At 32.7% G+C, this 27135-nt stretch overlaps 1 protein-coding gene across 3 annotated transcripts in view; it reads right to left on the bottom strand.

The window, feature by feature from the left end:
- Fnbp1l (formin binding protein 1 like) overlaps positions 1-27135 on the bottom strand; it is a 110108-nt gene that overhangs the window by 9435 nt on the left and 73538 nt on the right. For 2 of the 3 annotated variants that reach the window (XM_077791029.1, XM_026403092.2), the window contains exons 6-10: positions 22702-22806; positions 18565-18693; positions 16637-16783; positions 14472-14675; positions 3893-4002 (exon numbers count right to left, since the gene is read on the bottom strand). In XM_077791029.1, coding sequence (XP_077647155.1) covers positions 3893-4002; positions 14472-14675; positions 16637-16783; positions 18565-18693; positions 22702-22806 — 695 coding nt within the window. Of the gene's footprint in view, positions 1-3892; positions 4003-8032; positions 8048-12910; positions 13070-14471; positions 14676-16636; positions 16784-18564; positions 18694-22701; positions 22807-27135 lie in introns of all 3 variants that reach the window. The other variant, XM_077791030.1, reaches the window with a different exon arrangement.

Raw genomic sequence — 27135 nt, 5'->3', positions numbered from 1 at the left:
ATTAAAGACAATCTGCATAAAGCTTATAATGTATAGAGTTAATAATTTATGAAAATGGTCTTTTAAAACACTTGTAATACCAAAACAGACTAAATTCATTTCTTTTCTTAAAGAAATTATGTATGTGTGTACATAGACATACACACATGCCTATTTGTATATTTATATAGATATACAATATACATATTGAATATACATATTCAAGTTTAAAAAAATAGCTGGTAAAATATTCAAATAATTTTAAATCCATCATGTTCCAAATGAAACTCGTATTCCCACCCAGCAACTCTATTCAACCAGTGTTCCTTATCTCAATTCACACATCATTACCATCCTCCCACCCATCTATGCCAGAAATAGGAATGCCATCTTTAATTTGCCCCCTTTCCTCTACAGTCAGTCATTTGCCAACTACTCTTAACCAATCTCCTCTAATCACACTACAATAGGTTATGCCCAATCACAGCTCCTTGACTCTAACATCTGACACTATTGACTAGCATGTCTTTTCCTTCTTGACCTAGAGGTTACATTTTCTTTCCCTCCTCCTCACTTTTGCTTTCTTACAGTCTCTCTTATTACCTCCTTCTCCTTCTTTGTTCAACTTTTAAATGTCTGTTACATAAAATGACAGCGGTTTCTTCTCATCTCATCCTACACTTTTCTTTGAGGATGATTTCTTACTGTTTTAATACCACCTATCTTCAGTCCTCTCTCTCCTAAGTTCTAGATTCATATTTCCAAACACATTTGGGCCCTTCCAATATTTTTTCACATATTTCAAAAATTAACATAAATAAAGTCATTTTGTCCCGGATTCATTTTTCTGTTTCAATTAATTCTATAGTACTATCCTGAGCTATAAGGCATTAAAATCTATTCTGTTTTTCTGTTCTCCAATATCCAATCAGGTATAACAAAGTCCAACCTACTTTGCTCTGAAATGATTCATATTTATTCCTCCTTTCTGTTCCATGCCATGTCTTAATCTAGGCCCTTGGCATCACTTACAGGGACTGTTATAAAGTACCCTAACTAGTGACCCTATCTACAATCCCCTTCCTATTCTTCGCATAACTTTAAATTACCTTTCTTCAGAATACAGAGTTGCTTAGAGCACTTGCCTAGCATGCATGAGGCCCTAGGTTCAATCCCAAGCACCGGGAAGGGGAAAAAAAAAAAAAAGTCAGAATATAATTCTCCAATACCTACAGCACTCCACAAGAAAGTATTCAAGCCTTTCTTAAGTCATCTTACATCTTTTTACCCTCATTTTGATATTACATGCTACATAATTTGCAACAGTTTTCCTAGATTAGAAATAATTCCGAGGCTCAGCAAGAACACATTTCTGTGCTTTTATTCTTGCCTTGCCCCACATTCCTGAATGCTTCTTTCCCTCTTCATTTTCTTCAAGTAACAATATCCTATCCTATCAAGGTCCAATTCCAATGCTCTGAAGACAAGCTGGCTAGTGTTACAATGTTATTTACCAGTTATCTTAGATAAAACATGTATTTATTTAATATCCAGTTTCTTCATCTGAAGGAACAACAAGGAAGGGCTATTTTGAAGGATTCAATAATGTATTGCATGTAAAACTCAAAAAAAAAAAAAACCGCCTAGCTCAGTACCTGGTACATAATAATCCTTCCATAAACATTTATTTCCTAGACCACAGCCCTCTCTTAGCCAACTCTCTCCCCAGTAAAGTCTTTCCTAAATACCTCAGTAAAACTTCATCATTATTTCCTCTAAGTTCCCTTAAAAGTTTGTATCTCATATTAGCAGCTATCACAATCCAGCGTGGGTAAAAATTAAGTTGTCAGTCTTGCCTTTCCCCACTTAGAGTGTGAACCCTCTTCGGATTAGGGACGATGTTTTCTCCATTTTTGTATCCTCATACGGGCTATTATATATGGTAAGCACCAAATATTAGACCTAACATTATAATTTTCCAGAGACTATTTATATACTGTTTAAGTAAATACTTTTAACATTCTAAAATTTTTATACTAATATAGTTAAGTTCATTGTTCAGTTTCCTTTATAAATTTGCCTACCTGCTAAAATTTATTTGTAATTTCCAAACTAATATTCAAAGTGCTTTCCTGGTCACTCATGGACATGCACAGGACAGAGAAATATTTGAGTTACTGGAAGTACATGCACATTTCCAGCTGTGGTCATGCAAGGAGATACTTCACCTTCTTGTTTTTGCTCTCATATTTTGAACAAGTGGTCTTTTTGCTTCCTATTTATGTAGTGCCATATTTTTCACATTTTTGTGCTTTTTGTTGGTAATATGAGTATTTAAAATGGTTTCCATACATAGTGTTGAAGTGTTGTCTAGTGTTCCTCAGCACAAGAAGGCTGTAATGTTACTAATGGAGAAATCAAGTCTTATGTAAGTTTTGGTAAGCGTGAGTTACATTGTCATTGGCAGGATTCAAAGTTAATGAATCAACAGTATGTATCAAATAAGGTGTCTTTAGACAGAAACATAAAACAGGATTATGTATGTATCTATTAATGAAAAGGTTGGACCAGGGTTTCCTGGCACCTAACACTGTATCTCCCTTTCCCTAAGGAGCAATGTTTTAATATTCGATAATTTAGTGCTCATGGTGACTTTATAGACCATTAGCTACTAAGAATTGACTGTAACTGTAAAATTTCATTTGTGTATCACACCCGATACACAATTTTGGGGGGAATGGGGGTAACTGGGGATCAAACCCAGGGGGACTTTATATCTCTATCCCTTTTTGAGACAAGAGTCTCAATAAGTTGCTTAGGCTAGCCTTGAACTTGCAATCCTCCTGCCTCTGCCTCCTAAACTGTTGGGATTACAGGCATGCACCATCATGCCTGGCTCCTGATACACAATTTTCAACATCAAAACTTCAATTTTCAATCTCTCATGCTTTAGTTTAAGTCTCAATTTTTATGTTTGGTAAGCCACCAATTCATTGTAATCACCCTTTATTCATCATTAAAAAAAAAACTCTATGATCACTTCTTAAAAATTAAATAAAACTTTGTAAAAAAAAAAAAAGTACAAGTGAATGAATATGAAGCTATAAATGACTGCAATATCTACCAACATTTTTTTTTGTTTTGTTTTGTTACCAGGGATTAAACCCAGTACACTTCTTCAAAACTGAATAAAGGAAAATTTTGTAAAATAAAAAAATTAAAGCGTAAGTCTACCAACATTTTTTGGGGAGGGTACCGGGGATTAAACCCAAGTGCACTTAAGCATTGGAGCCACATCTCCATCCCTTTTTAATATTTTCATTTAGAGACAGAGTCTCATTGAGTTGCTCAGGTCCTCTCCAAGTTGCTGAGGCTGACTTTAAACTTGCGATCCTCTTGCCTCAGTCTCCAGAGCCACTGGTGTTACAAGTGTGCACCACTGCACCCAGCTGCCAACATGTTTTACAGCCAACAAAGTAATTACAGTCTTGGTTGCTGTTGAACTGAGGTAGTAAAGAGGTAGTTAGCACCGGTCAAACTACTCTTGAAAATGAATAATCAAGCTATTTTACAAATTTATGGAAGGAATAAGTATATATGTTTATAAACACCTAATAAAAATAGATAATTAAAGAAAATATCTAACACTTCATTTTTATCTATGACCCGGCAAACATAAAATTTTTGCTTGAAGTATATATTTCTCTCAAAAGACATTTCAAATAGGATGCCTAGTTCTATTCTTTTTGATGTGTGGCTAGATATCAAAATCAGGCCCTATACATGTTAGGCAAGCACTATATCACTGAGCTAAATCCCCAGCATAAGATGTTATGATTTTGAAACCTTACACACATCATTCAAAGTAGATTCTAAAAGAAATAATGATAGAGAGGACTTAAAGAAACACTACTTTTGGTCTGATTCTTTCTGTAGTTCCCTGTTAAGTTCATCAATGCGCTGCTGCAGTTTTTTACGTCTCTGTTCTGGCGGCAGATGACTGAAATCTTCTAGCGCTGGCCCCTGAAAAGAAGACCTAAATCATTATGAAAGACATTTTCAGGACATTTATTTTTAAAATTTACTATGAAGTAAGAATATATACAATTTTAAGTTTAATTTCAAATGTCTCAAATAGCCCCCTTTAAAAAATAAACAAATCTACATAGATGTGTGTATTGATGAAAGCAATTATATTGAAGAGCCTCACATTTTAGTCATTTTTTAAAACCATAAAACAAAATAGTAAAAATATCACCAAATACAGATGATTGGTAATTACTAATATCACATATTTTCAAGTCTTGGCAGAGTTAAAATGAATACATATGAATTTTCTTACAGCAACAACAACAAAATGGAAACACATAACATTTCTTATCTGTACAAGTTATTTCAAATACTGTGCATCACCACTTTTTAAAATCAAACCCATTGCCATATTTAGGATGTTACAAATGTTTAAATTAAAAATATGTATAACTTATAAAACTGAGTTAAGTAAGCAACTTACCTCATAAAAACAACTAATTAATTAAATATACTTCAATACTACATTATAGTCTTTGATTACGTTCATTAAACCATTCTTCAGAATCAAGACATATCTGATCATTAAAAAGCAAAAGGTAGAACTATCCAATGAATAACAATTATATTCATATATGGAGTATACTTGGAATTTTCCTTATGTAAAATCAAATAACATACTTCAGCTGTATCTGGAAGAAAGATACAATTTAAAGAAAGGATCTAATTGTTCTTTAGGAGGATTCTTGGTGTCTAAAATTTTTTTGATTTTTAAAAAAATATTTTCAGTTGTAGATAAACACAATACCTTTATTTTATTTATTTATTTATATGTGGTGCTGAGGATCGAACCCAGTGCCTCACATCTGCTAAGCAAGCGCTCTACCACTGAACAATCCCAACTCCTTTTTTGATGTTTTCTTAGTTAAGAAATTATGCGATTTAATAAAAACTGCAGGTATTTAAGTGTACACTTTGTACTAAATGATGTCTTTTCCCTCATAAATGTTATTTTAGCCACTGTTACTTTAGTTACATTATTAGAGATTACAATAGAATAAATACTAGCAAGTATTAAACCCATTTAATGTAAACACTTACTGTTTACATAATCCCCAAATTAATGATAACTATTATTCTCCATTTTTCTTTTAAAATGGTTATTGTAAGAATATGAATATAGCCTAATTTTTAAAGTGTTTGCTGAAATGAGGAAGAAATGCATCCTTGTTCTTTAGGCCACTTATATGCCAAGTAGCTTTATATTACCATCCACAAGAATGCTTCACTTACTTTTCTTTTTTCCTTTGGTACCAGGGACTGAACCTAGGGGCACTTAACTACTGAGCCACATCCTCAGCCATATTTATTTTTAATTTTGAGACAGACACTAGGTTGTAGAGACTAGCCTTGAATTTGTAATCGTCCTACCTCAGTCTCCTGTGAGGCTGGGATTACAGGTGTAAGCTATCACCCCCAGCATTTTTATTTATTATTATCATCATCATCATTTATTTATGTATTCATTCATTCATTTATTGGTGGTGCTGGGAACTGAACCCAAAGCTTTGAGCATGTAAGGCAAGCACTCTATCAACTGAGCTTTATCCCCAGGCCTTATTTTTTATTTTTGAAATGGTCCCACTAAACTATTAAGGGTTGCTGAGGCTGGCTATGAACTTGTGATCCTCCTGTTTCAGCCTGTCAAGCTGCTGGGCTACAGGTGTGTGCCACCACATGCTTCTCCCCCTGCCCTTTTTCAGTGGGTACCAGGGATTGAACTTAGGAGCACTAGACCACTAAGACACATCCCCAGACCTATTTTATATTTCACTTGGAGACAGGGTCTCACTGAGTTGCTTAGCATCTCACTGTTGCTGAGGCTGGCTTTGAACTCACGATCCTCCTTGTCTCTGCCTCCCAAGGCCACTGCAACTGACCTGGTTACTTTTTAAAAAACTCACTTTTAAGGTGAATCATGACCAAATGTAACATTTAATTAAAAAACAAAATCCCTAGAATCATTCCCAAGTGGCCTGCCTACTAAGGATATTCAGCAAACTTGCCTACAAAAAGTAGAGCATCCTAAGTATCCTTTGTGCTTTCATCTACCAGTCACCAGATGTAACATCTTCAAGCAACCAAATCTGACCTAATTAAATGAATGGCAAAATTTCCTATACAAAGTTCTTTTAAATGTAGTAGTTAATTTTCAACACAAATTGTCAGATTTATTCTAATCTGTGGTACATGTTTTAAACTATTATATATGTGCCAAAGACAAACTTCTAATTTACATTTTTAGAATATTTCTGAAAACCTTAAAATTTTTTTCTTTTTAATATTTATTTTTTAGTTATAGGTGGACCACAATATCTTTATTTTATTTTTATGTGATGCTGAGGATCAAACCCAATACCTCATGCATGGTAGGCAAGCGCTCCACCTCTGAGCCACAACCCCAGCCCCTTGAAATTTTTCTTAATGAAGAAATACATAATGCTCAGTGGTAAAGTGCTTGCCTGGGTTCAAATCCCAGCACCACAAAAACAAACAAGTAAAAATTCTCTCCCTAACATAACGGGGAAAACAGTATTATACAAAAGAAAAACAATTCTATAATAGGCCTTTTGGGGGGAGGGGATATTATTAAAAACTCATAATTTCCCACAAGCAAAATCTGCCATATTTCCACTTATTCCTAATCAACCTCATGATCAAATTTATTAACATTAGATACCTACAGCATCTGCATTCCTCCCACCTTACACACACTAGGTTACTGCAGGCTGAACCCAAGGGTGCTCTACTACTGAACTACATCCCCAGCCATTTTTACTTTTTTATTTGAAGCACAGAATCTCTATTAAATTGTCCAATCTGGTCTCAAATTTTCGATCATCCTGTCTCAGCCTCCTGAGTAGCTGAGATTACAGGTGTGTGCCACTGTGCCTAGCCTCCCAAATTTCTAATATCTCATTTCAATATTATGACTCATTCTTACATAGAATATGAGAATAAACTCTATTTCTTATGGATGTGAAGAAGCCCTCTGAGGTATTTAACAACCTTTCTTACTATAAGGGAATTTATAAAGGTTAAATTTGAACTGTCTAAAAAAAAGTCTATTTTCCAAAAGTTATTTTGTAGTTTCATATACAAACTCCCAGTAATTTTGATTTAGTTCTTCATAATGTAGTTCCATTAACATCTGAAATGGTGAAAATTCTCTCACACACACACACACACACACACACACACACACACATATATATATACACACATTAGATTATTTATATTTCTGTTTCCCTTCAGTGGTATAGAAAAACAGAGCATTTACTTCATAATAAAACTAGTAGGTCAATTTCTTTCTTTTTAGAGAAATCTAACAGTGTAGTGTATAAGATAAACTACAAATAAATTTTATATGACCTTTCTTAAGAATGCTAGGAAAAATAATTTATGCTAAATTTTCCTTCTGCATATACCATGGATTTTTGCTCTACCATGTAACCCTTCTTTTTTTGGGGGGGGGGGGCAGGCGGGTATTGCGGATTGAACCCAGGGGTTCTTAACCACTGAGCTACATCCAATTTTTATTTTGATACAGGGTCTCACTAAGTTCTTTAGGACCTCACTGAACTGCTCAGGCTGGCCTCAAACTTGCAATCCTCCTGCCTCAGTCTCCTGAATCACTGGGATTACAGGAGTATATCCCACATTCAGCCTCTACCATGTAACCCTTAAAATATGTAATATAATTTTATTCTTCACTATAACATGACAAGGACTCCACCCAATCACATTTAAGAACTTAATGGTCCATGACAGTTAACCACATTGCTTTATAATCTATGACACTGAGAGGTACGGGGATATATTGGACTATGGATTAAATTATAAAAAAAAAAAACACAAGGTGATAATGTGGGATGTACTTTACCACTTGTTTTGAATTAAACAAAACAATGTTTTGAGATTACTTAATGTTGGCACAGTATATATATCAGCACACGAGGCTTACCATCTTCACCGACCACTGAATAGTTCAATGGAAAACAGAAAGAAATGGTAAATTATTCACATGAAACTATAATACAGAAGATGCAATAACCTATACTTTATAATATTAAAATAAATCATGTACATTTCACAATCCAAACAATTATGCCAGAAAAAAAATTTTAAGCACATTTTGGAAAAGCAAATTACTTGCAAAAATAAAATAAATAATAAAAAAACATACACTGATGATAATGGGCAGATATTTTCTAAGTTTAACTAAAACTCAAAAATAAATAGTAATCATTCTATCAGTAATCATGCATTTTCTTTTAGAGAGAATTTTTACTTATTACTCATATAGCTCTTAATTCTTAAAAATACTAAGCTCTGAAAATAAAAAATCTAAAATTAGCCATTTAAATAGAAGTCTTATGTGAAATAACTAAAAAACAGAAAGCCCAATGCATTAAAGAAAACACCATATCTGGGTTTTTATAGTTCAAAAGATTATGTAAATTTTAAAATATCATGGTTTGGTGAGGGTAACATTTTTACTTTAGTTTTAAGGTGCTTTTTTAAATGTACAGACACTTTAAAAACACATTATCACCACAATAATAAATGAGTTACCCATAATGAAGTTTACTATATATATTTCCTAACAGACACAAATATATAGATTGAATTTCACTTTGAAAATAGTTTCTATTTTTCAGTTTTATTCTGAAATCCATATGCTTAAAAAATAACACTAAAAACATAACTACAATTTTAGCACTTATTCTTTTTAAAATATGAAACAATCTAAAGAGACCCACTACAGTACTCTTAATGCTATGTAAATACCACCCTCAAGCACACACACACACACCAACATATTCTGAGGGTTAAAAGAATTTTGCAACTGGTGTAGTATCCATCATACACAAATACAAAGTGATCCACAATATGCAGCAAGTTTTACAAAACTAATCTTCACATTCATTACATTTTAGCTAATAACTCTTAAACTTTTCATTTTTTCTTATTCTCTAAATCATTTTTTTTTTTGGTGTAACTGGGGATTGAATTCAGAATCTTACTCATGCTATTGTGTACAAGCATTCTGTCACTGAACTACATCCCCAGTCCTTTTCAAAAATTTTATTTTGAGCCAGAGTCTTGCTAAGTTTCCCAAGCAGACCTTAAACTTGTCATCCTCCTGAGTGGCTGGGATTACAGGTGTATGCCAAGGCAATGGGCAAAACTATGTTTTAAGAGAAGAGAGTGAAATGTCAGCTAAAATTTCACATAAAAAAGACAAATTAATTTTAATAAATATCTGGCAAAAATATCTACCCCTTATCTCTGATGAGTTGGCCACATATTAATGGTTATGAAGATAAGAAAAGATGTTTGCTATTCATTATCTTTCTGAATTTAGCTTAACATTCTTTAGACTGTCAGTAGTTTTTTGGTTTTTTTTTAAATATTTATGTTTTAGTTGTAGTTGGACACAATACTTTTATTTTATTTATTGTGTATGGTACTGAGGATGGAACCCAGGGCCTTGTACGTGCTAGGCGAGCACTTTACCACTGAGCCACAACCCCAGCCCTGTCAGTAGTTTTAAGAAAGAAAAAACACAATTTATTTTGCTATGGCAAAATTACTGGTGAGGAGGAAAAAAGATTTAAATTAAGGAAAGATTTGTGGTCTTCATTAAATGTCATTAACAAAATTACATATAGGATAAGAAACAAAACTGTTTTAGTATTTTACTTTTATAATAATTTTCAACAGCTAAATTTCTAAGTGATGAAGTTGTTTTTCTAATTTCTATAAGAACATCTTTTAGAGAAAACATTAAGATAATTTTAGGTAAAAAAAATCGAATGTGTTCATTTTTAACTGGTTTTATTATCAAGTGAAAATAAATTTATACACTGGCTTTAGTGAGGATATAAGAATTTCAATTCTTTGTAAAAATATTAGAAACATATTGTGTATTTTTAAAGTAAAATATGTTTAATGCAAAGAAACTATATTCTCATACACAATCATTATATACCTATAAACCAGAAATTTTTATATCCATTACATCTTACTACATACAAAAGAGCTAAAAAGGAAATGGGGTAATTAAATAAATAATTAGGTTTATTTCAATTTAAACTGAACAAACTTTTGAGAACTGCAATCTGAATATTTTAAATCTTAAAAAATAATTCTGGAAGTCTATATTGTCATAAATAATTTAGATGAAAAACAACATTATTGCTAGATAATATTACATTTAAAAAAGAGTACTAAATAAAGCTCAAGTGAAGTATTTAGAGGGTAAAAATGATTAGTTTGTATATTAAGCAGTCAAGTTTTGGTATAGTTCCTAAATGTCCATTAATGGTTAGAACTTGATGTCATAGAGGGCAATTACAGATCTTCACCCTCAGAAAAGATCCACTGGTACCACCGTTGAACTCAGCAACATTAATCAATATTTCTCATATCCTTACTGACACTGAAAACTAAAAACACTAGTTTTCTTTTTTTAAAAAGAAACCCCAGTACTGAAGGGCAGATGAAGGAGATAAAGAATAAATAAAATTTTTAAAAAATTATTTTTAAAGGAAAAGTTATTTAGGAAAACAAAATTCAAGAGAATTCAAAACAAGAGTTTATGAATTCAATGGTACAACTCACTAACTTTAAGAAACCTAAAGGCCTACTGTAAGCTTAACAGACTGAACAATCCATGTAAAAACACAGAAACTGGCTTATTAAAGCTTTAGTTTCTTCCTTTTGCGTTTTTCTACATTGACAAAATTTTTAAGTGGTGTAAAAACATTTCTATGGTTAATTTTCAAAATTATATCTAGTAAACTAACAAATACCAATAAAACAAAGAAATTTCTCAACCTCAAATTATAGTATACTTCCCTCCTTGCTCCACTCTCCAATCCCCTAGTTGGTTGGTTTGTCATATTTTCTGCTTTGCATACTGCTTTCTTCTTTGGTATGATAAATAATACTAAAACCAAGAAGAGATTTTTGCCTCTATAAAGACAATGTATAAATATATTTACTTAAAGCAATATATAAATATAAAACAAAAAAAAAAAATCAAGCAAATAGTTTTAAGTTCTGCAGTTATAAAAATCTACCTGCAAACTGTTCAGGAAGAATGAAGATGCCATATATTTAAGCTTTTCTCCCATTTCTAATTTCTTTCATGGACTCATCCTTTATATCTCTGACACAGAGAAGTAATATGGGAATCAATGTTACCCTCATAATTCAGGCAAAAGAAACTCCAAATACGATTTCTTCAAGTCTTTTAAACAAGGATTAACAACTTTTGAAAGTGACAACCTGCATGCCTATAAGTATAATACAAATTTTTCCACATGCACTTTTCAAAATGTCACAAATTACCTACCTAATCGTCCACATACAGAATTAGGTAAGGTAGATGCAAAGTAGTTCAAGTCAATGGAAGAAAAAGGAAGTCAGAAAAAGGAAATAACACATTGGAACATTTCTGCTCCATTACTAACAGTGAGGTTTCTTATGTTATTTTAATGGAAACTGTAAATAATAATGGAATCTTGCCCTGAATAAATAATATATTTGGTTCTACAAGTGACCAAAATGTAATTTGATGTCAGAAAGGGCTACAGAAAGGAAGAAAAACAGGGAAGAAAAGAAAGAAGAAAAAAGGAAGGAATCCAACTTTAATATATTAATGTTAATGATTGTACTTCTAATGATACTAAATTATTTCTCACCTGTGGGTTATCATACCTATGTTTTTGAATGTCCACACATTTTATAAGCGATCTAAATTATAGGCTATGAATATGTAAAGCACAGCCTAAAAATCAAATATAAATCATACAAGAAAAATAATGGGGTAGAGGAACAGGTCAGTGTTAGAACAAATGCTTATTAGCATGTACAAGGCCCTGGGAGGAAAGATGTGAGCAAAGAAGGAAAGGAAGCTGGGAGACAGGAAGTGAGGCCAGGGAGAGAGGAAAATGAGGGAAGGTGGGAGAATGCAGAAGGGAAGCAGGGAGAAAGAAGGAAAGGAGGAAGGGAAAGAAAAAACCAGCCTCACTAACAAAATGAAATACATTTATCTGTAACAGATAGTTGTTGCTAAGAAACAATTTAATACTGTATCTGCATTTTACTATTTTATAAGTTTTTATTTGCAGAATATCATTAGGAATAGGTAAATGTCAAAAGGCTGGCCAATTTAAAAAAAGAATAAAGGGAAAATTCTGATAAAAAATTATTTTTTAGATCAGTAAAACAAATTCCATGTACATATTACTTAATAATACCTAAGTACTCTTATAGGGTTTATAATTTACAAAGTTACCTTCTAATACATTAATTTGATCTTTAATCAGTCTTTACATTTAATGTGCCTATCTTTATTTTGTATTAAGTAACTGGAAATTGTGTTTTTGTTTCTAAAAGTTAAATAGGGCAATTAAAATTAAGCTTGGCATTTTATTGTCAACAATATATTACTTTATAAAATTGGCAGGTAAAGTCAGAATTAGTGACAAATTATTACATCAGTAACTCCAGTGACAAATTACTGAAAGTCTTAAAAATGTAAATACATTACAAGACAATGGTGAACATATAATTTCACATAAACAAAAAAAAAATAGCTAAAATATGATGGTACCCAGCACCCTCTTTATAACACCATTCTTTTATGGTTGAGCATTTCAAATGTTATAAAGAGGAGTTGTTTTAACTTGAGGGCAGCTATACTTAATTCTGTGGTGTTTTTAAACTATGTCTTTATAGGAGAGAGCCTTATAATGAGGGTGGAGAGTATTAAAAGCCACACTACACACACAATAGGCCATCATGCATTTTAACCCATTATTAAACTTACCCCTCTTTTGAGGCTTCTGAAAGAAGGAATTCTGGGCTTCCCTGTTTTTATTTCATTCATACAATAATGCACGGGCTCAATGGAGAATGTGAGAAACTGGGACCCATTAGGAGTACTGGATGTGAATAAACTAGTAGGGGTTAAGGGTGGGGACTGTGGCTAATATGGAAATAAAGAAAGGAATCAATAAGCCAAATGTGCATAGTTTTTTCCTAAATGAAAATTCTATATTTGGCAACATACTTTTCACAAAATATACCTTGAATAAATTTTTCTATAAAAATATTATAAGAAAGTAAATTCAGTTTTGCCCAAAATTATAATTTTTAAAAAGTCAAACTTACTTTTAAAATATACCATTTCACTTGATCATTTTTATAAGCTGACAAATTAAAAGTACACAAATTATAATGTTAGAATAATAAGACCTAGATAAAATTCTCTGCCGACTTCTATAATATTCTAGATATATAGAATATTAGCGCCACCATTTATTCCTATGCAGCTTATACTTAACCTGTATAGGGCAAAAGGCAGTATCTGTAGCTAAAGATACCATATATAATTTATAATATTAACTATTCCTGATTATTATCACAAATAAGCAAAAAGAAAATTATTATATTCACTAGCTTTCCTCTGAGACTGTTTGTATTTCTTCCTTATTTCAACCCTTTTAAATAAACTTCAATATTTCTTACATTTTAAAGCTCTTCTAGCTACTCTGATCTGACCAAAAAAAAAATGTTCTCACCTCTTAACTTCTTGACTGGATAATATTATTAAGAGCATGAATAAAGCCTGGGTTAATTATAATTGTGCTTTAAAATATACTTATAGGCATAGAGTTAAATTTTAGTTACACTTATATACCAAGATCAAAGGAGTAAGTTAAAATAATCAAGTATACTTTAATAAATACAGCACATCAGACTAAAGGCATATACCTATTCTCCTTACTGACATGACACTATTAGAATCAATACATAAATAAGAAAGACAAAGCAATTATCCATTCGATTTGCTAATCTAGGTTTACTTGCCTAAAATAAATAACATGTAAAAGGCTAGGCTTTAACATGAAGAGTAAAATTCTCTTAGCTAACTAGAGATTTTTTTTTAACTGTAATTATTCAAGAACACTGAGCTTTTCCCATTAAAAACTCACAGATGATAGAGACAATTAGTACAATCTACAAGTTCTAATTTGACACATTACTGTGGTTAATCATTCATTCCAATTGAGAACTGTGATTTTTGTGATCTTTCAGTTAGATCATATTTCCTTAGAAATTCTGATGGAAACTATACAGAAATAAAATTTCAAAAGCATTTAACTTCAGAGATATTAACAATTCTTATTCACTATTAAGTGGTGGTCAAATGTAAAATCTAGAAATAATTTTTTCAATTTCCTGTAACTGAAAGGTTAACTGAACCGTTCCAACTGAAAATATTTACCCTCCATTAATAGTAAATTATTATCCACTCAATACCTACATTGGTTTAATTGACCTACTAAAAAGATCTGATTAGCATATAGGAATTTTATGACTTTTACCTTTGGCTTCTTTCCAAAGAGCCACAATTTGCCCTTGGCCTTTCCTACTGTGGTTTTGGCATCCACTTTCCCACTCTCCTGTTTGGATGCACTGATAGTTCCATCAGAAATGGTTCTATAAATATGCTGACTGTAATCTTCAAATGGAAAGTCTCCTGGAGGTTCAAAGCCAGACTTGAAGGAGTCTACCACCATTTGAGAATCCTATCCATAAAAAAACAAACTTTTTTAACTTTTTTATTTGCTCATAATACTGTAACTTTCAAAACTTTAATCAGTACAAGGAAACAAAAAGTTTAAAAAAATAATTATATAGTAATCATCAAAGACTTAAAATTATTCGAATAAAGTCTTCCTGTGAACTGGTAGTAAATCCTAAATATATCCAAAATATACTAACCTGCAAATAAATTATCAATTTATAAAAGTCATAAAATGTTTTCACTCAGTAGCTTTCCCCCTCAAAATTCATCTGATGACTAGTGAGCTAGCTAAGACGATCTAACCAAAGGAACACAGAAAAGAGGCTATTATCAAGTAGAAATTACAAGAAGTTTCAAAGGAAATAAAACCTTTGCTTTAAGGGATGTCAACAAGAAGTTGAACTTTAGAATGAGGAAAAAGCATCTAACCATTAAAAAAAAAAGTGAGTAGAAAGACTCATTCATCTGGGCTGGGGTTGTGACTAAGTGGTAGAGCTCTTGCCTAGCATGTGTGAGGCCTTGGGTTTGATTCTCAGCACCACATATAAATAAAATAAAGGTCCACTGACAACTTAAAAAAAAAAGTTATAAAAAAGACTCATTCATCTAATGGAGGAAAGGTTAAATACATTCTGTGGGATATTAGCAGAGCAATGGGGAAAGATCTCATAATACTGAGTGCAAAAAGCAAGTATGAAAATACAAAGTTCACCTAAAACTTGAAAATTCATGTGAGTACCATATAACCCTCTAGACATACTTATCTCTATTTGAATGTTTCACTGACGTCTTACTCTCATTTTCAAAGAGAATACCTGGTTCTTCTGCTTCCTGTTTCTGTTAGCAGCATACTTTGCCAGTCATTTAAGTCATTTCCTACTTTTGTAATTAATGTTGCCCTCAATTCACTAAAGGGTAAAAATAAGCAGAGGGCAAGAACAGAAAGTACCTAACTTTGGATCCTGTAATATGAAAATACTGGAATTCCCAATTAAAGAAGTAAAAAAATCCTCCTCATTAAATGTAAGCATTCTGTTAGTTGCTAGGAAGGATTCTCACTATGCCTACTTGATAAGTTTGATAGGCTTACTGTGAACAATAAAATATGTGGTACATATCTGATTATCCCCCAAACCTAGTTCTTTTCTCTTGTTTTTTTCCTTGTACTCTGAATTTCTGCTAATCATGCTTTTTTGTTAATCAACATTTACTAAGAAATGATCAGATACTAGATTCAATTACACTACAATCAAGATATAATGCAATGAGATTTTATTTCCTCAAGGGTAGTAAATTAAGCCATTTCCTCTACTCACAATGCCCTCTTTCCTCTTTCTCATGGATCATTTTTCCTTTTTGTAGTACAAGAAATTGTACTACAAAGTACCAGGGCTTTACACATGCTAGCCAAGTGCTCTACCACTGAGCTATACCCCAAGTCCTTCTTATTTTTGAGATAGGGTCTCACTAAGTTGCCGAGGTTGGCCTTGAACTTTCAATCCTACTGCTTCAGCCTCCTGAGTAGGTGATATTATAGGCATATGCCACCACACCCAGCTTACTCATGTTTCTTGGTTGAGCTTAAGTATAAACTCTTTGTGTTAAAGCCAACTCTGGCAACTCTAAATCTAACCACTTTCTTTTCTAAAATTTCAGTAGATTAACAGTATAATACAACTGCAATACAATTCACAGCTATATTCTTGGGTCAGTACTAAAAAATTAGTGGGGAAAGGAAGAATTTTGGGGAAAAAAAAAACACATCTTTTTAAGTCAGAATTTTAGCAGTTAGAATGATTCTTAGAACCCAAAGAAGCCTAACAAATTGCATAACTTTCTTCCATAGAATATAATTTATAACAAAATACCTATCAAATTACTTTACTCCTTTCCCAACCCATTTCATTAAACTACATACTTAAGCCAAATACATTTATTCAAAGACAATTATATAGCACTTACTCTTCTTTCATCAACTGATTTTGCTGCAAGAATCATTCCTTCCAAACATTTTGAAATGATAGGAATAACTTTGCGTTCTGAATCTGCGAATCCTCTGTAACACTCACTGAGTTTAATAGTCCTTCGTTCATCCATTTCTTGTAGTTGCTAATAAAAATAAATTTTTAAGGAAAACTGAATTTCTTATTTTGAAGAATTAGTGACCCCCAAAAAAATATAATTAAAAATTTCTATCCTAATATCTTTTAACAAGTTCTGTTCAGCAATACTTAGTAGAGGGGTGGGGGAGGGGAGGGAAGGAAGCAATAAACAAACAAACAAATCAAGGCTTTTAGTGAATCAAAAAATCAGGTTACAGTGGTTTTCCAGTCTTCTAAAGGTACCCTTTTCTTGCTACCTATTTCCTGTCCCATCTGTCCTTCCTTTAATTCCTTAATCAGATGAGTTGTTTTTTTTTTTTTTCCTGCTTCCATGGAAAGTTCTTCAAAGACAAAATTCTGGCAATGATTTTTTTTTTTAAGTAACTAACCTATAATATACACAAGTCTGAGACTTATAACTCCTTAAAATTAGTTCAGAATATTATAGTAATATCTGGTCAGACTAGGCATCCAACAGTTGAATGCATACCAACAGGTACTCAGTCCATATCACAGCCTATAGCTCAGAGTAACTATCAAAGAATGAGGAAAAATAAGAAGTCACATGATCAAATGCCACAGGAAATATACTGAAACACATGAAGCCCAATAATTAAAAGGTTTTTTTTTTTTTAAATACAGTCTTATTTGCCAACACTGACCTTTCTCTTTCCTAATAAGCAGCTGCACTGCTCAAGTCCTCAAACTCCATACTACTATTTCTCTCTTTAATTACTTCACAGAGCCTGGGAGTTTAAGACCAGCATTTTCACAAAAGAATTGCTCCTGGCATCACAAAGTTGCAAGATTGCATCATAGCAAGATCTAAACAAAAGGATGTCAGACTTCGAAACACAAAACGTAGTTTATCCAAGTTAAATTCTTTCCAAAAAATAAAGAGGATAAAAGCATCACAGAGTGATGACTGGTAGGCTTGGTGCTTTGGAATAAATGACCAGAATCTGATACCCAACTCTAACTATGTTTCCTGTGCAATTCCACTTTGACTTCTAGTTGGGCTGACACTCTTCCCATATAAGCTGTGCTCTCCTAGGAATTATCTCATTTGACTGTTTTACTAAATCCCTTTTCTCTAATTTCTCTTCCATCTAGAAAAGGCTAATTTAATCCTCATGAAAAGTCTAGGGTCTTTACCTGTGTAGCAACTGTTATCATTAAATAATGATGGACAGAACTGATAAACAAGCTCAAGGCCTGAATTACAATTATGATCTAACAGAGCCTGAGAGACAAATAGGCAGAAACCAGGCTAGTATTTTATAAGACTTGAATACATTTTTAGAAGATTAATTTCTACCACCTGTACTAATGCCAAAGTTTCTAGAGTGGTATCAAAAAGCTACAACATTCTAATTCTATGTGAACATATTATAATACACTTCAAAGAAATTCTTCCTGTGAAGTCAAAATATATAATAATATAGTATTAAAATTTATCTCAAAATGTCATTGTTTTGTGGACTATTTATAACACTAATAAGAAATGTATAGGAAAATTTATACTTTAAAAGTTAGGAAAAATTTACTTTTCAAATATGTAATCATAAAAAAATCTCTTGATCACCATTTTTGGTGACTAGTAAATCTACAAACATACTAATCTTAAGTTTTGGGGCTGGGGATGTAGCTCAGTGGCTTACCTAGCCTCCATAAAACCATGGATTTGATCCCCAACACTCTGAAACATGTCCAAAAAAACCTTAAGTTTTATATTTTAAGTCTAACTCTTCAAACTGAAACAGTTAACTTCAAATAGCTAAAATTTACCTTGTATATCTGAGGAATCACTACGTAGAAATGCTTGTGTTGTTCTCCATTAAAGTTTTGTAACTGTGCTGCATATTCATTTTTATTCTCATCAGCCATATGTGTACGCAGGTTCAACTGTTGTTTGGCCTAAAGGTAAATTGGTCCCAATCAATTACCACCAACAATGAAATCATACAATTCACTTTTCTGAAAAATCATACTAAAATCAGATCATATATCTGTGGAGAAGTCAACACTTGATATCAAGATAATAACAAAGTGATCTCTTTCAAATTATTGATATAATTTAAAGGACATGCTTGCAGATTTTATAGTCCGAGTGGTCTCCTAATTGCAAAATCCTCCCTCTTCCTATTGTAATAGTCCTCTTCCCTTGCAATAATCCGTTCAAATGAAGTCTCTTCTTACAAAATCCCCATAGAAAACATAAAATGACAACATTATAGCTTGAACCAATATATTTTTAATCAGAAGAGCAAGAAAACAGGTTAACTTCAAAGTATTTTGGACTATTAAAAAAGTTAAAAATGAAACAATCATTTCTTTATAATACACTTATATCCAATTAAAATATGAAACTAAAATCACAGCTGAAGTAAATAATGATTAAAATGTGTGTAGATTGTTTTTGTTTTTAAGGCAGGCCAGTTTCTCACACCTGTAATCCTAGCTACTCCGGACACTGAGGCAGGAGAATTGCAAGTTTAACCCAGTCTGGGCAACTTAGCAGGACCCCGTCTCAAAAATAAAAACTTAAAGAGACCCCAAAAAAAAACAAAAAAAGGGAAAAAAGCTAGGGATGTAACTCAGAGGTAAAGCACTTGACTAGAATGTATAAGGCCCTGCAGCCCTGCATTAATGTCTACAGGACAAATACACATAAAAGAAATACAAAAAGAGATTTCTGAATAATGTACTATTGAATAATGATTTTCATCTCTACAAAACCAAAGGTTCTTTAAATAATGCTTATGTAGGATATGATTTTGTTCTTGATTTCTTGTAAAAAGCCAAATTAATATTATCTACATTAATGAGAATATTAGAATATAAACAGGAATTGTTAATTCTAGACATATTGGGGGGTTATCTAAATTTCTCAACTGTTCTAAAATAACAGGGGAAAAAAAGTAAGAATTGAGCTTAATTTTTTCTTTTCAGTTTTCTAAGGAGTGAATCATTTTACATGGGAGGGCTCTGTAAACTGTAGAGCACACTGTAAACATACCTCACTATTCTCATTCCAGATTCTACAGAGGTAGTCTCTGACCTTCTAATATTTGTGTATAGTTAGACCTTCTTCACTCAGAAACAAACTAAGCTATGGAAATAACTTGAGATCTCAGATAAGCCCTTTATGAGTCACTTAATCCAAAATATACTTAAAAATTCCAATAAATAAGTATCATGGAGACTAAAAACTATAGCTCAAAGTGTTTCTATAAACACTTTGTTTTTTAATTCCAACATGAAACCATAAGTACACATTCATTTGCTCCTTCCCCTTTCTCTTTTTACCACAAACCATGGTGAGACAGAGGATTCCAAATTCCCTACCCACACAACCTCATAGTTCTGTCAGGGAAATTCCTCCAGTTCTAAGTCACTAGCTATTATTCCTAAGACCTGGAACTGAGGCTCCAGCAGGTATACAGGAGAACAAGGCTAGGAGCTAAAACAAATAGACTCCCCACCCCCTGCCGCCACTTTTTGAAAAAAAAATTTTTTTGTAGTTGTAGATGAACAATACCCTTATTTTATTTGTTTTTATTTTTATGTGATGCTAAGGATCAAACCCACTGCCTCACACGTGCTAAGCAAGTGCTCTGCCACTGAGTTACAGCCCCAGCCCCCTAATTTTTTAATAATTAAAGAAACTGCAAATAAGTGAGCATAAAAAAGGAAACTGCAAACACTGAAATTCTAAATTAGAGGCCAAACTAGTAGACATGTTGTATATAAATTTCAGGATGTTTGACTAATCACTGAAATCATCACTGCAGACAAAATGAAGAAGCTAAATGAAAGTCCACACAACAAGTAACTTTAAACTTGCCCAGTACATAAAAATTCAAGCAATATTGGTAATGGGTCAATGGAGTTCTTAAGGAGTTAATGTCAAATGGCAAGAAGTCTCCCATGCATAAAAACAGTGCTTTTTCAGAGCTAGAGTTGTGGCTCAGAGGTAGAGTGCTCACCTAGCATGCGTGAGGCACTAGGTTCGATCCTCAGCACCACATAAAAGTAAAATAAAAATATTAGATCCACCTATAACTAAAAAATATTAAAAAAATAGTGCTTTTTCAATTTTTGTGGCTCATATTTTCAAGTAATGATAACATACTGATCAATTATGTGCATTACATAATTCTGGAAAGGAAATTAATATAGATGATCAAAATCAGAATATGAAAACTGTAATAGCAGGATCAAATCTAATGATTAGTAAGAAGTACATATGAATTTAAAATACTAACAGTATAAGCTGTATCTAAGAAAAAGACATTCTTATCTGCACATGTAAAAAGATGGATGGATTTCAGATAACCATAAACTCAATTGGAGTCAATCCAAACAACATGGCTGCACAAGTCCATATGCATTTATGTTATATTAACATAAATTTAATGCTCAGACAAGGGAGGTTGTCAAATGCAGGATTGATCAGATCATCCAATTTCAGAAAACTACTTTATGTGAGATATTGATAAACTGAAAGGCATCCAAAGGAAAGTAATCATAATAAAAGGTACCTCAACACAACTTCATATGTGGAACAGTTGAAGAAATGATTGTTCATCTACTATAAATATCTAAAAAGCTTTTATGAAAAAGATAGATTTGATATTTTTGTATAATATCTTAGAAACCTTAAACAGAGACATGAGTGGAGCCAGTACAAGGAAATGCTAAAGTAGAAAACCCAAGAGCAGACTTACCCGGAGACTGTACATTTCCAATGACAAGGTACTTACTATTATTAGAGGTATAAGTTATTAAAAATAAGGTGGAAAATATAGAAACATCCTGAGTTATACTAGTAAGACAATTGTAACCTGGAATTTATATGAATTTATGGGTTTTTGTTTTTGTTTTTTTAGTTGAAAAGAAAATGAAAGGTAGAAATAAATTGTTCCTCTTTTCCTTCTTCCTTTTTCTCACTCTGTTTCTTTAGGAAATCAGAAACTTCAAAGGAGAAAATATATTAAAGGTGGTCCTTCAGTATACACAACAATATGAAGTAATGGCATTCATTTATATTTCAAAAATCCTAATATTTCAGTATTATCATTGTGTCAAATGTACTAAGATAAAAAGCATATAAGAATGGGGAAGGATGAGGCTGGGATTGTGGCTCAGCGGTAGAGTGCTCGCCTAACAAGTGTGAGGCCCTGGATTTGATCCTCAGCATCACATAAAAATAAATACATAAAGGTTTTGTGTCCAACTACAACTAAAAAATAAATATAAAAAAGAGAATGGGGAAGGGAAGGCTGGGATTGTGGCTCAATGATAAGAGCACTTGCCTCGCACATGTGAGGTACTGGGTTCAATCCTCAGCACCACATAAAAATAAATCAATAAAGATACTGTGTCCATCTACAACTTAAAAAAAAAAAAAAAAAGAAAGGGGAAGGGAAAGCTTAGCAGCAGCAATTACAGGGCTAATTCTAACAACAAGTTATGCTATAAAACATCTGGCCCAGAAATCAGTAATAAGATGTTCAGTTTTCCAAAGTGAATCTACTTGGGAAAGCTACTATTATGTATTTCTGACAGTATTATCATGTTTTTTCTTCTTTTTCTTTATCATGAGTAGTTGGCAAAGAACACTACTCAACCCTTTTTACATACTCCATCAATATACCTCTTTTATCCTGCTTAAGAATAGGACAGAAACTGAAACCCAGTAGCAATGTCTTTCCTCTGCAATTTGAATGCAGCAAAGACATTTTACTAAATTAACATATTACCTTACTACCTTCTCAGACCAATATGTATGATAATATTTACTTACTTTAGTTTCATATTTAGCATCTTTCTTGAGAAATTTCTAACACAGACACAAACAGTATGACTTCTTTATACAAAAGTATTATTTTGATGTTAAAGCTAGAGTGTATTATTTCTTACCTTTTCAACATCTGCCTTGGTTGCATTAGTATCATTATCCAATCTTTCATAGCTCTGTTGTGCTTTCTCTGCCTCTCTACATTCTCTTTCAAATTTCTTTTTACTCTATTAAAAAATAAATGAAATCAAAATTAACACTAAGAATATTAGATTTATCTCATTTAAGAAATAACTTTAAAATGTTGCCACTGTGTATTGTAGAAAAGAACCGCACACTATTATAACTAACATGTGAGCCTTAAATATCAGACATTTTAATTATAGACTGTGAAGAAAAAAAATATAAGCATGATTCAGTTGGTATTTATTATATAACTCATCTCCTATCAATTAAAAAAACATGTATTTTATATATTTTTATTGTAAGCTCATCTTCAACAGATTCCTTTTTGGTTTGTTGTTTTTTTGTTTTATTGGTTCATTTTGGTGTTTGCTTTCATGGTGGGACACTAACATAACTTGAGAAATAGAAGTGTACCTCCAAAGTGGTTTTGTGTTATGTCTGGTGTCCCAGCAATACTATCATCCCAGACCCAGATCTTCTAAAATTTTTTTTTATATAATTCAAAATTACTAAAACTTTGTAAAAGCTATTCACAACTAAGCTATGGAATACACACATATATACAATTTGCTTAGTTTTCAAAGCATATAGCTTTAATTTAACCTGATGCTTCCCCCAGTTGATTTCAAGTCTCAACAGTTAATTCTAACACATTAGGATTCCTATTCATTTTATTCTCTTATTAAATATCTCCCAAAGGTTTCCAAACTGCTTGAACTGGTTGTCAGCTAGGCCTAACACATAGTTGCTTCCTTGGGATTTCCCTCCCCATATCTTGGGTATTCCCTGCACCTCTTTCTTATCCAGATCTCCTAACTTAGAGTTCCATGCTTTCTCCTTTCTAGAATCATTTCCTCATTTACTAGAGTACATTCAGCAAAAGTTTCTTGGAAATGTTTATGAGAGATAATTTTTCGAGTTTCCATAACTAAAAATGCCTTTATCATTACTTTTAAATGATAAAATAAAGCTAAACTCTTTCTTAGAAACTGTTTTCTTTCAGAAATGTAAAAGAACTACTCCACTATTTTCTGGTTTCCTGCGTGACTATCTAATCCCATTCTGGTTCCTAATTAATAATAATAATAATTTTTTTTTTTGTCTGACGAGTGGAATTTTCTTCTCCTTATGTTCTGATATTTTGTGAAGATAGGTTTTGACATTGACCCATTGTGCTGGGCAGCTAGGAAATCCTAAAAATCATGTATCTCAGATTGGGGATACAGGCTCAGTTGGTAGAGTACTTCCCTTGCATTCACAAGGCCCTGGGTTCAATCCCCAACACAAACAAATAAATAAACAAACAAACAATAGAATATTTTTTAGAAAATCATGTCTATCAATTTGGAGAACATTTTCTTGACTTATTTTTGCCCATTTTCTGTGGTTTTTTTCTAGATAAATCCTCTAAATGTATTATATTTTCTTCTACATTTTAAACCTCTACCATTCTGCTTTATTTTTTGAGAGATATTTCTTCAGTCTTACCTGTAGTTCTTCCTACGGGGTTTTGCACATCTTTGCTATCATAAAGTTATTTTTTTAATTTTAATGAGTTCCTTTTTTAATAGTACTTTGTCTTTATTTCATGAATGCAATGGGGGTGCAGGGGTTAGCAGAGATTGAACTAAGGGGTATTCAGCCACTGAGCTACATCCCAGCCCTTTTTATTGTTTGAGACAGGATCTCACTAAATTGCCCAGGCTGATCTGGAACTTGGGATCCTCTTGCCTCAACCTCCTGAATTACTGTAATTACAGGCACATATAACCATGGCTGACTTCCTTATCTGTTTTAAGTATTTTAATTTTCACTTCCTTTCATAGTCACTGTTTCTTCTAAGTTCTTTTTCCTACAGAGTTTGGGTCTCTGATGTACACTTTGGCTATTTCCTTTAAATGCCTGGGGATTTTTGGCTATATGCTTCTTTTTAAAAAGCCAACTGAAAGTTCTACACAGATGGTCTTTCCCTCTACGGTAAAATAGTCAGGTAGTTTCCTTAGGAAAAACCTGATATCAGTAAGTTTTTGTTTTAGTTTTTCCCCTCTAGCTGGTTGATTCCCCAGAGAAGGCCTCTTCCAATTTCTTGCCTGAAAAATAAATGCCTTGCTTAATTGTATTCTGAGGTACTCAAAAGAAAGCAAGGAATCTCACCATTTTGTATTGACCTAATCTACTTTGTAGAACCACTTAAATGTTTTGTTTTGGAGTCTATGGATCCCAAAACATTATGAATAGTGCAAACTTGAATCCCAAACCTCATGACTACAAGATCAAAGGGTTTAAATTTCTCACAGGATACTTCCCCTCCTTTGATTTTCAGAGATAAGTTTTTTCTTAGTGGGCAGAGATCTTTTTAGACCATCTTTCACTAATCCTTTCACAAGTCCTTCAGAAGTTCAAATCCCCTCCCTGCCTTTATTTTGCAGTACTAGTGTTGAACCCAGGAGTGCTTACCACTGAGCTATATTCCCAACCTTTATTATTTTTTTGAGACAGAGTCTCACTAAGTTGCTGAGTCTGACCCCAAACTTGTGGCCCTTCTGTCTCAGCCTTTACAGGGGTGTGCCACCACACCTGGCAGAGATTCCCCTTTCTTAAAACACAATTTTTAAAAATGACTATTAGATCTAGGTATTTGTAGCTAAAAGGTTTCTGACTTGGCTCAGTTTGACATAGTTTAAAACATGACATAACCTATAATTTACATCAAATTAATGTGTTCCAAAAATTTTTACAAAATTCTTTAAATGTAAGCCTTAGTGTTTTGATTAGTATGAGACCCCCAAATGATATACCTACAATTTATCCAAAGCACATAAAAACATCTGGTTGTGCACAATAAGCAGAATGTCACTTACCTATGAAAACTGATTACATTTCCATATTTAATTCTCTGAAATTCAGTTAGGAGCTGTTTTTTCCAAATTGAGTAACTATGGCCTACTAAATTTTGGTGCAAACTGAGGTTACTGATATACAAAAGGTTTTTTTTTTAATATTAAGTGTCTTATCTGTGGAAAAATATATAATATTTCTTACAACATCAAAACATTCACTAGTACAACCATAGTATTAAAAATACCTTCCCTGAAAGGTAGTATATCATAATATAGGACAGTACTCCAGAAAAGATTGTTCATTACATTTTGTGACAGACTTAAAACAGTCACTTCTACTCCTCTACCCTGACAGAAAGTACATTCCAATACAAAGGTCAAAAATAGCTGTCCTTCTATCCCAGTCTCCCCAATGCTAGGGCATGGACATGTAAACTAATCTTGTCAAAGGCACCCAAGAGGAAGTGTGCTGGGGGTTTTCTAGAGGTTTTACTTCCCTGACAAAAAAGGGGCAGTTGGAAAAAAAAATGCTCCCTTTCTCATGTCTCTGGGTGCACATTCAAAGAGAATATGGTGTTTGGTTGCTTAAATCAACTGTTGACCATAAAGGAACAAGGCTGAAAAGCCCATGTGGTTAAGATGACACAGTGGACAGACAGGGAGGACATGCAGCCTTGGTGACAATATGAACTACTGACCAACTCTGGAACTGCTCCATAAACGTGTATTCTCTCTTATTAGAAGCCGCCTAAATGATGGACTTGGCATCTCTGAAACTTTATTTTCTTAATCTCTAACCTTATTCCTTCAAGATGTTCTCAAGGGCTACTCTCTTCTGTCCTCTCTTAAATTCCAATGCTGCCTATTTTGTTTCTTCCAGGGTGAACAATTGCTTTTTAATTTTTTCCCCTCAATTTTCAATATTGTCAGTAATTCAACCTATTTTCCCCAGTTCTTTTTGTCTCTTGATTATATCAAATAGGTTAGAAATTCTACAACTTCATTTTCTTAACTAAACAGAAAGATCCAGAAAAAGAAAACAGAACATACTATACTTGGTGCTATGTATTAAACAAATTATAATTTCTCCGTTTCCTTTACTGGACTGAAGGTTCCACAAAAATAAGAACCATGCCATAGCCACTTTTGCTCATCCAGAACCTTGTACAAGTAACGGATGTCTGATAAACACAAGGAGGGTTAAAATCACTTTTATATAGTATATTCCTAAAAAATAATAAATATAGTATATTCCTAAAAAATAATAAAATAATAATAATAATAATCAAATTAAAAGAATGCCTTGAAGATATCTCTCCTATACTTTTTATGCGTCTTTCATATTTATGACCTCTATAACCTTGTCTTAAAGGCAAGTCAGCAAATATTATCAACAATGATTTATGCTAACACAACTTTTTAAAGGATCCAATATCCATTGAGTGTAGGAGTCTATTATACATACACACACATTCATTAGGTAGCACTACACTAAGGATGCTAGTAAAAGGAGTTTAAAATTTAATCAAT

This window comes from Urocitellus parryii, chromosome 11 (assembly GCF_045843805.1).
Source record: "Urocitellus parryii isolate mUroPar1 chromosome 11, mUroPar1.hap1, whole genome shotgun sequence".
Taxonomy (NCBI): domain Eukaryota; kingdom Metazoa; phylum Chordata; class Mammalia; order Rodentia; family Sciuridae; genus Urocitellus; species Urocitellus parryii.
This window is presented reverse-complemented; position numbering and strand designations above follow the sequence as displayed.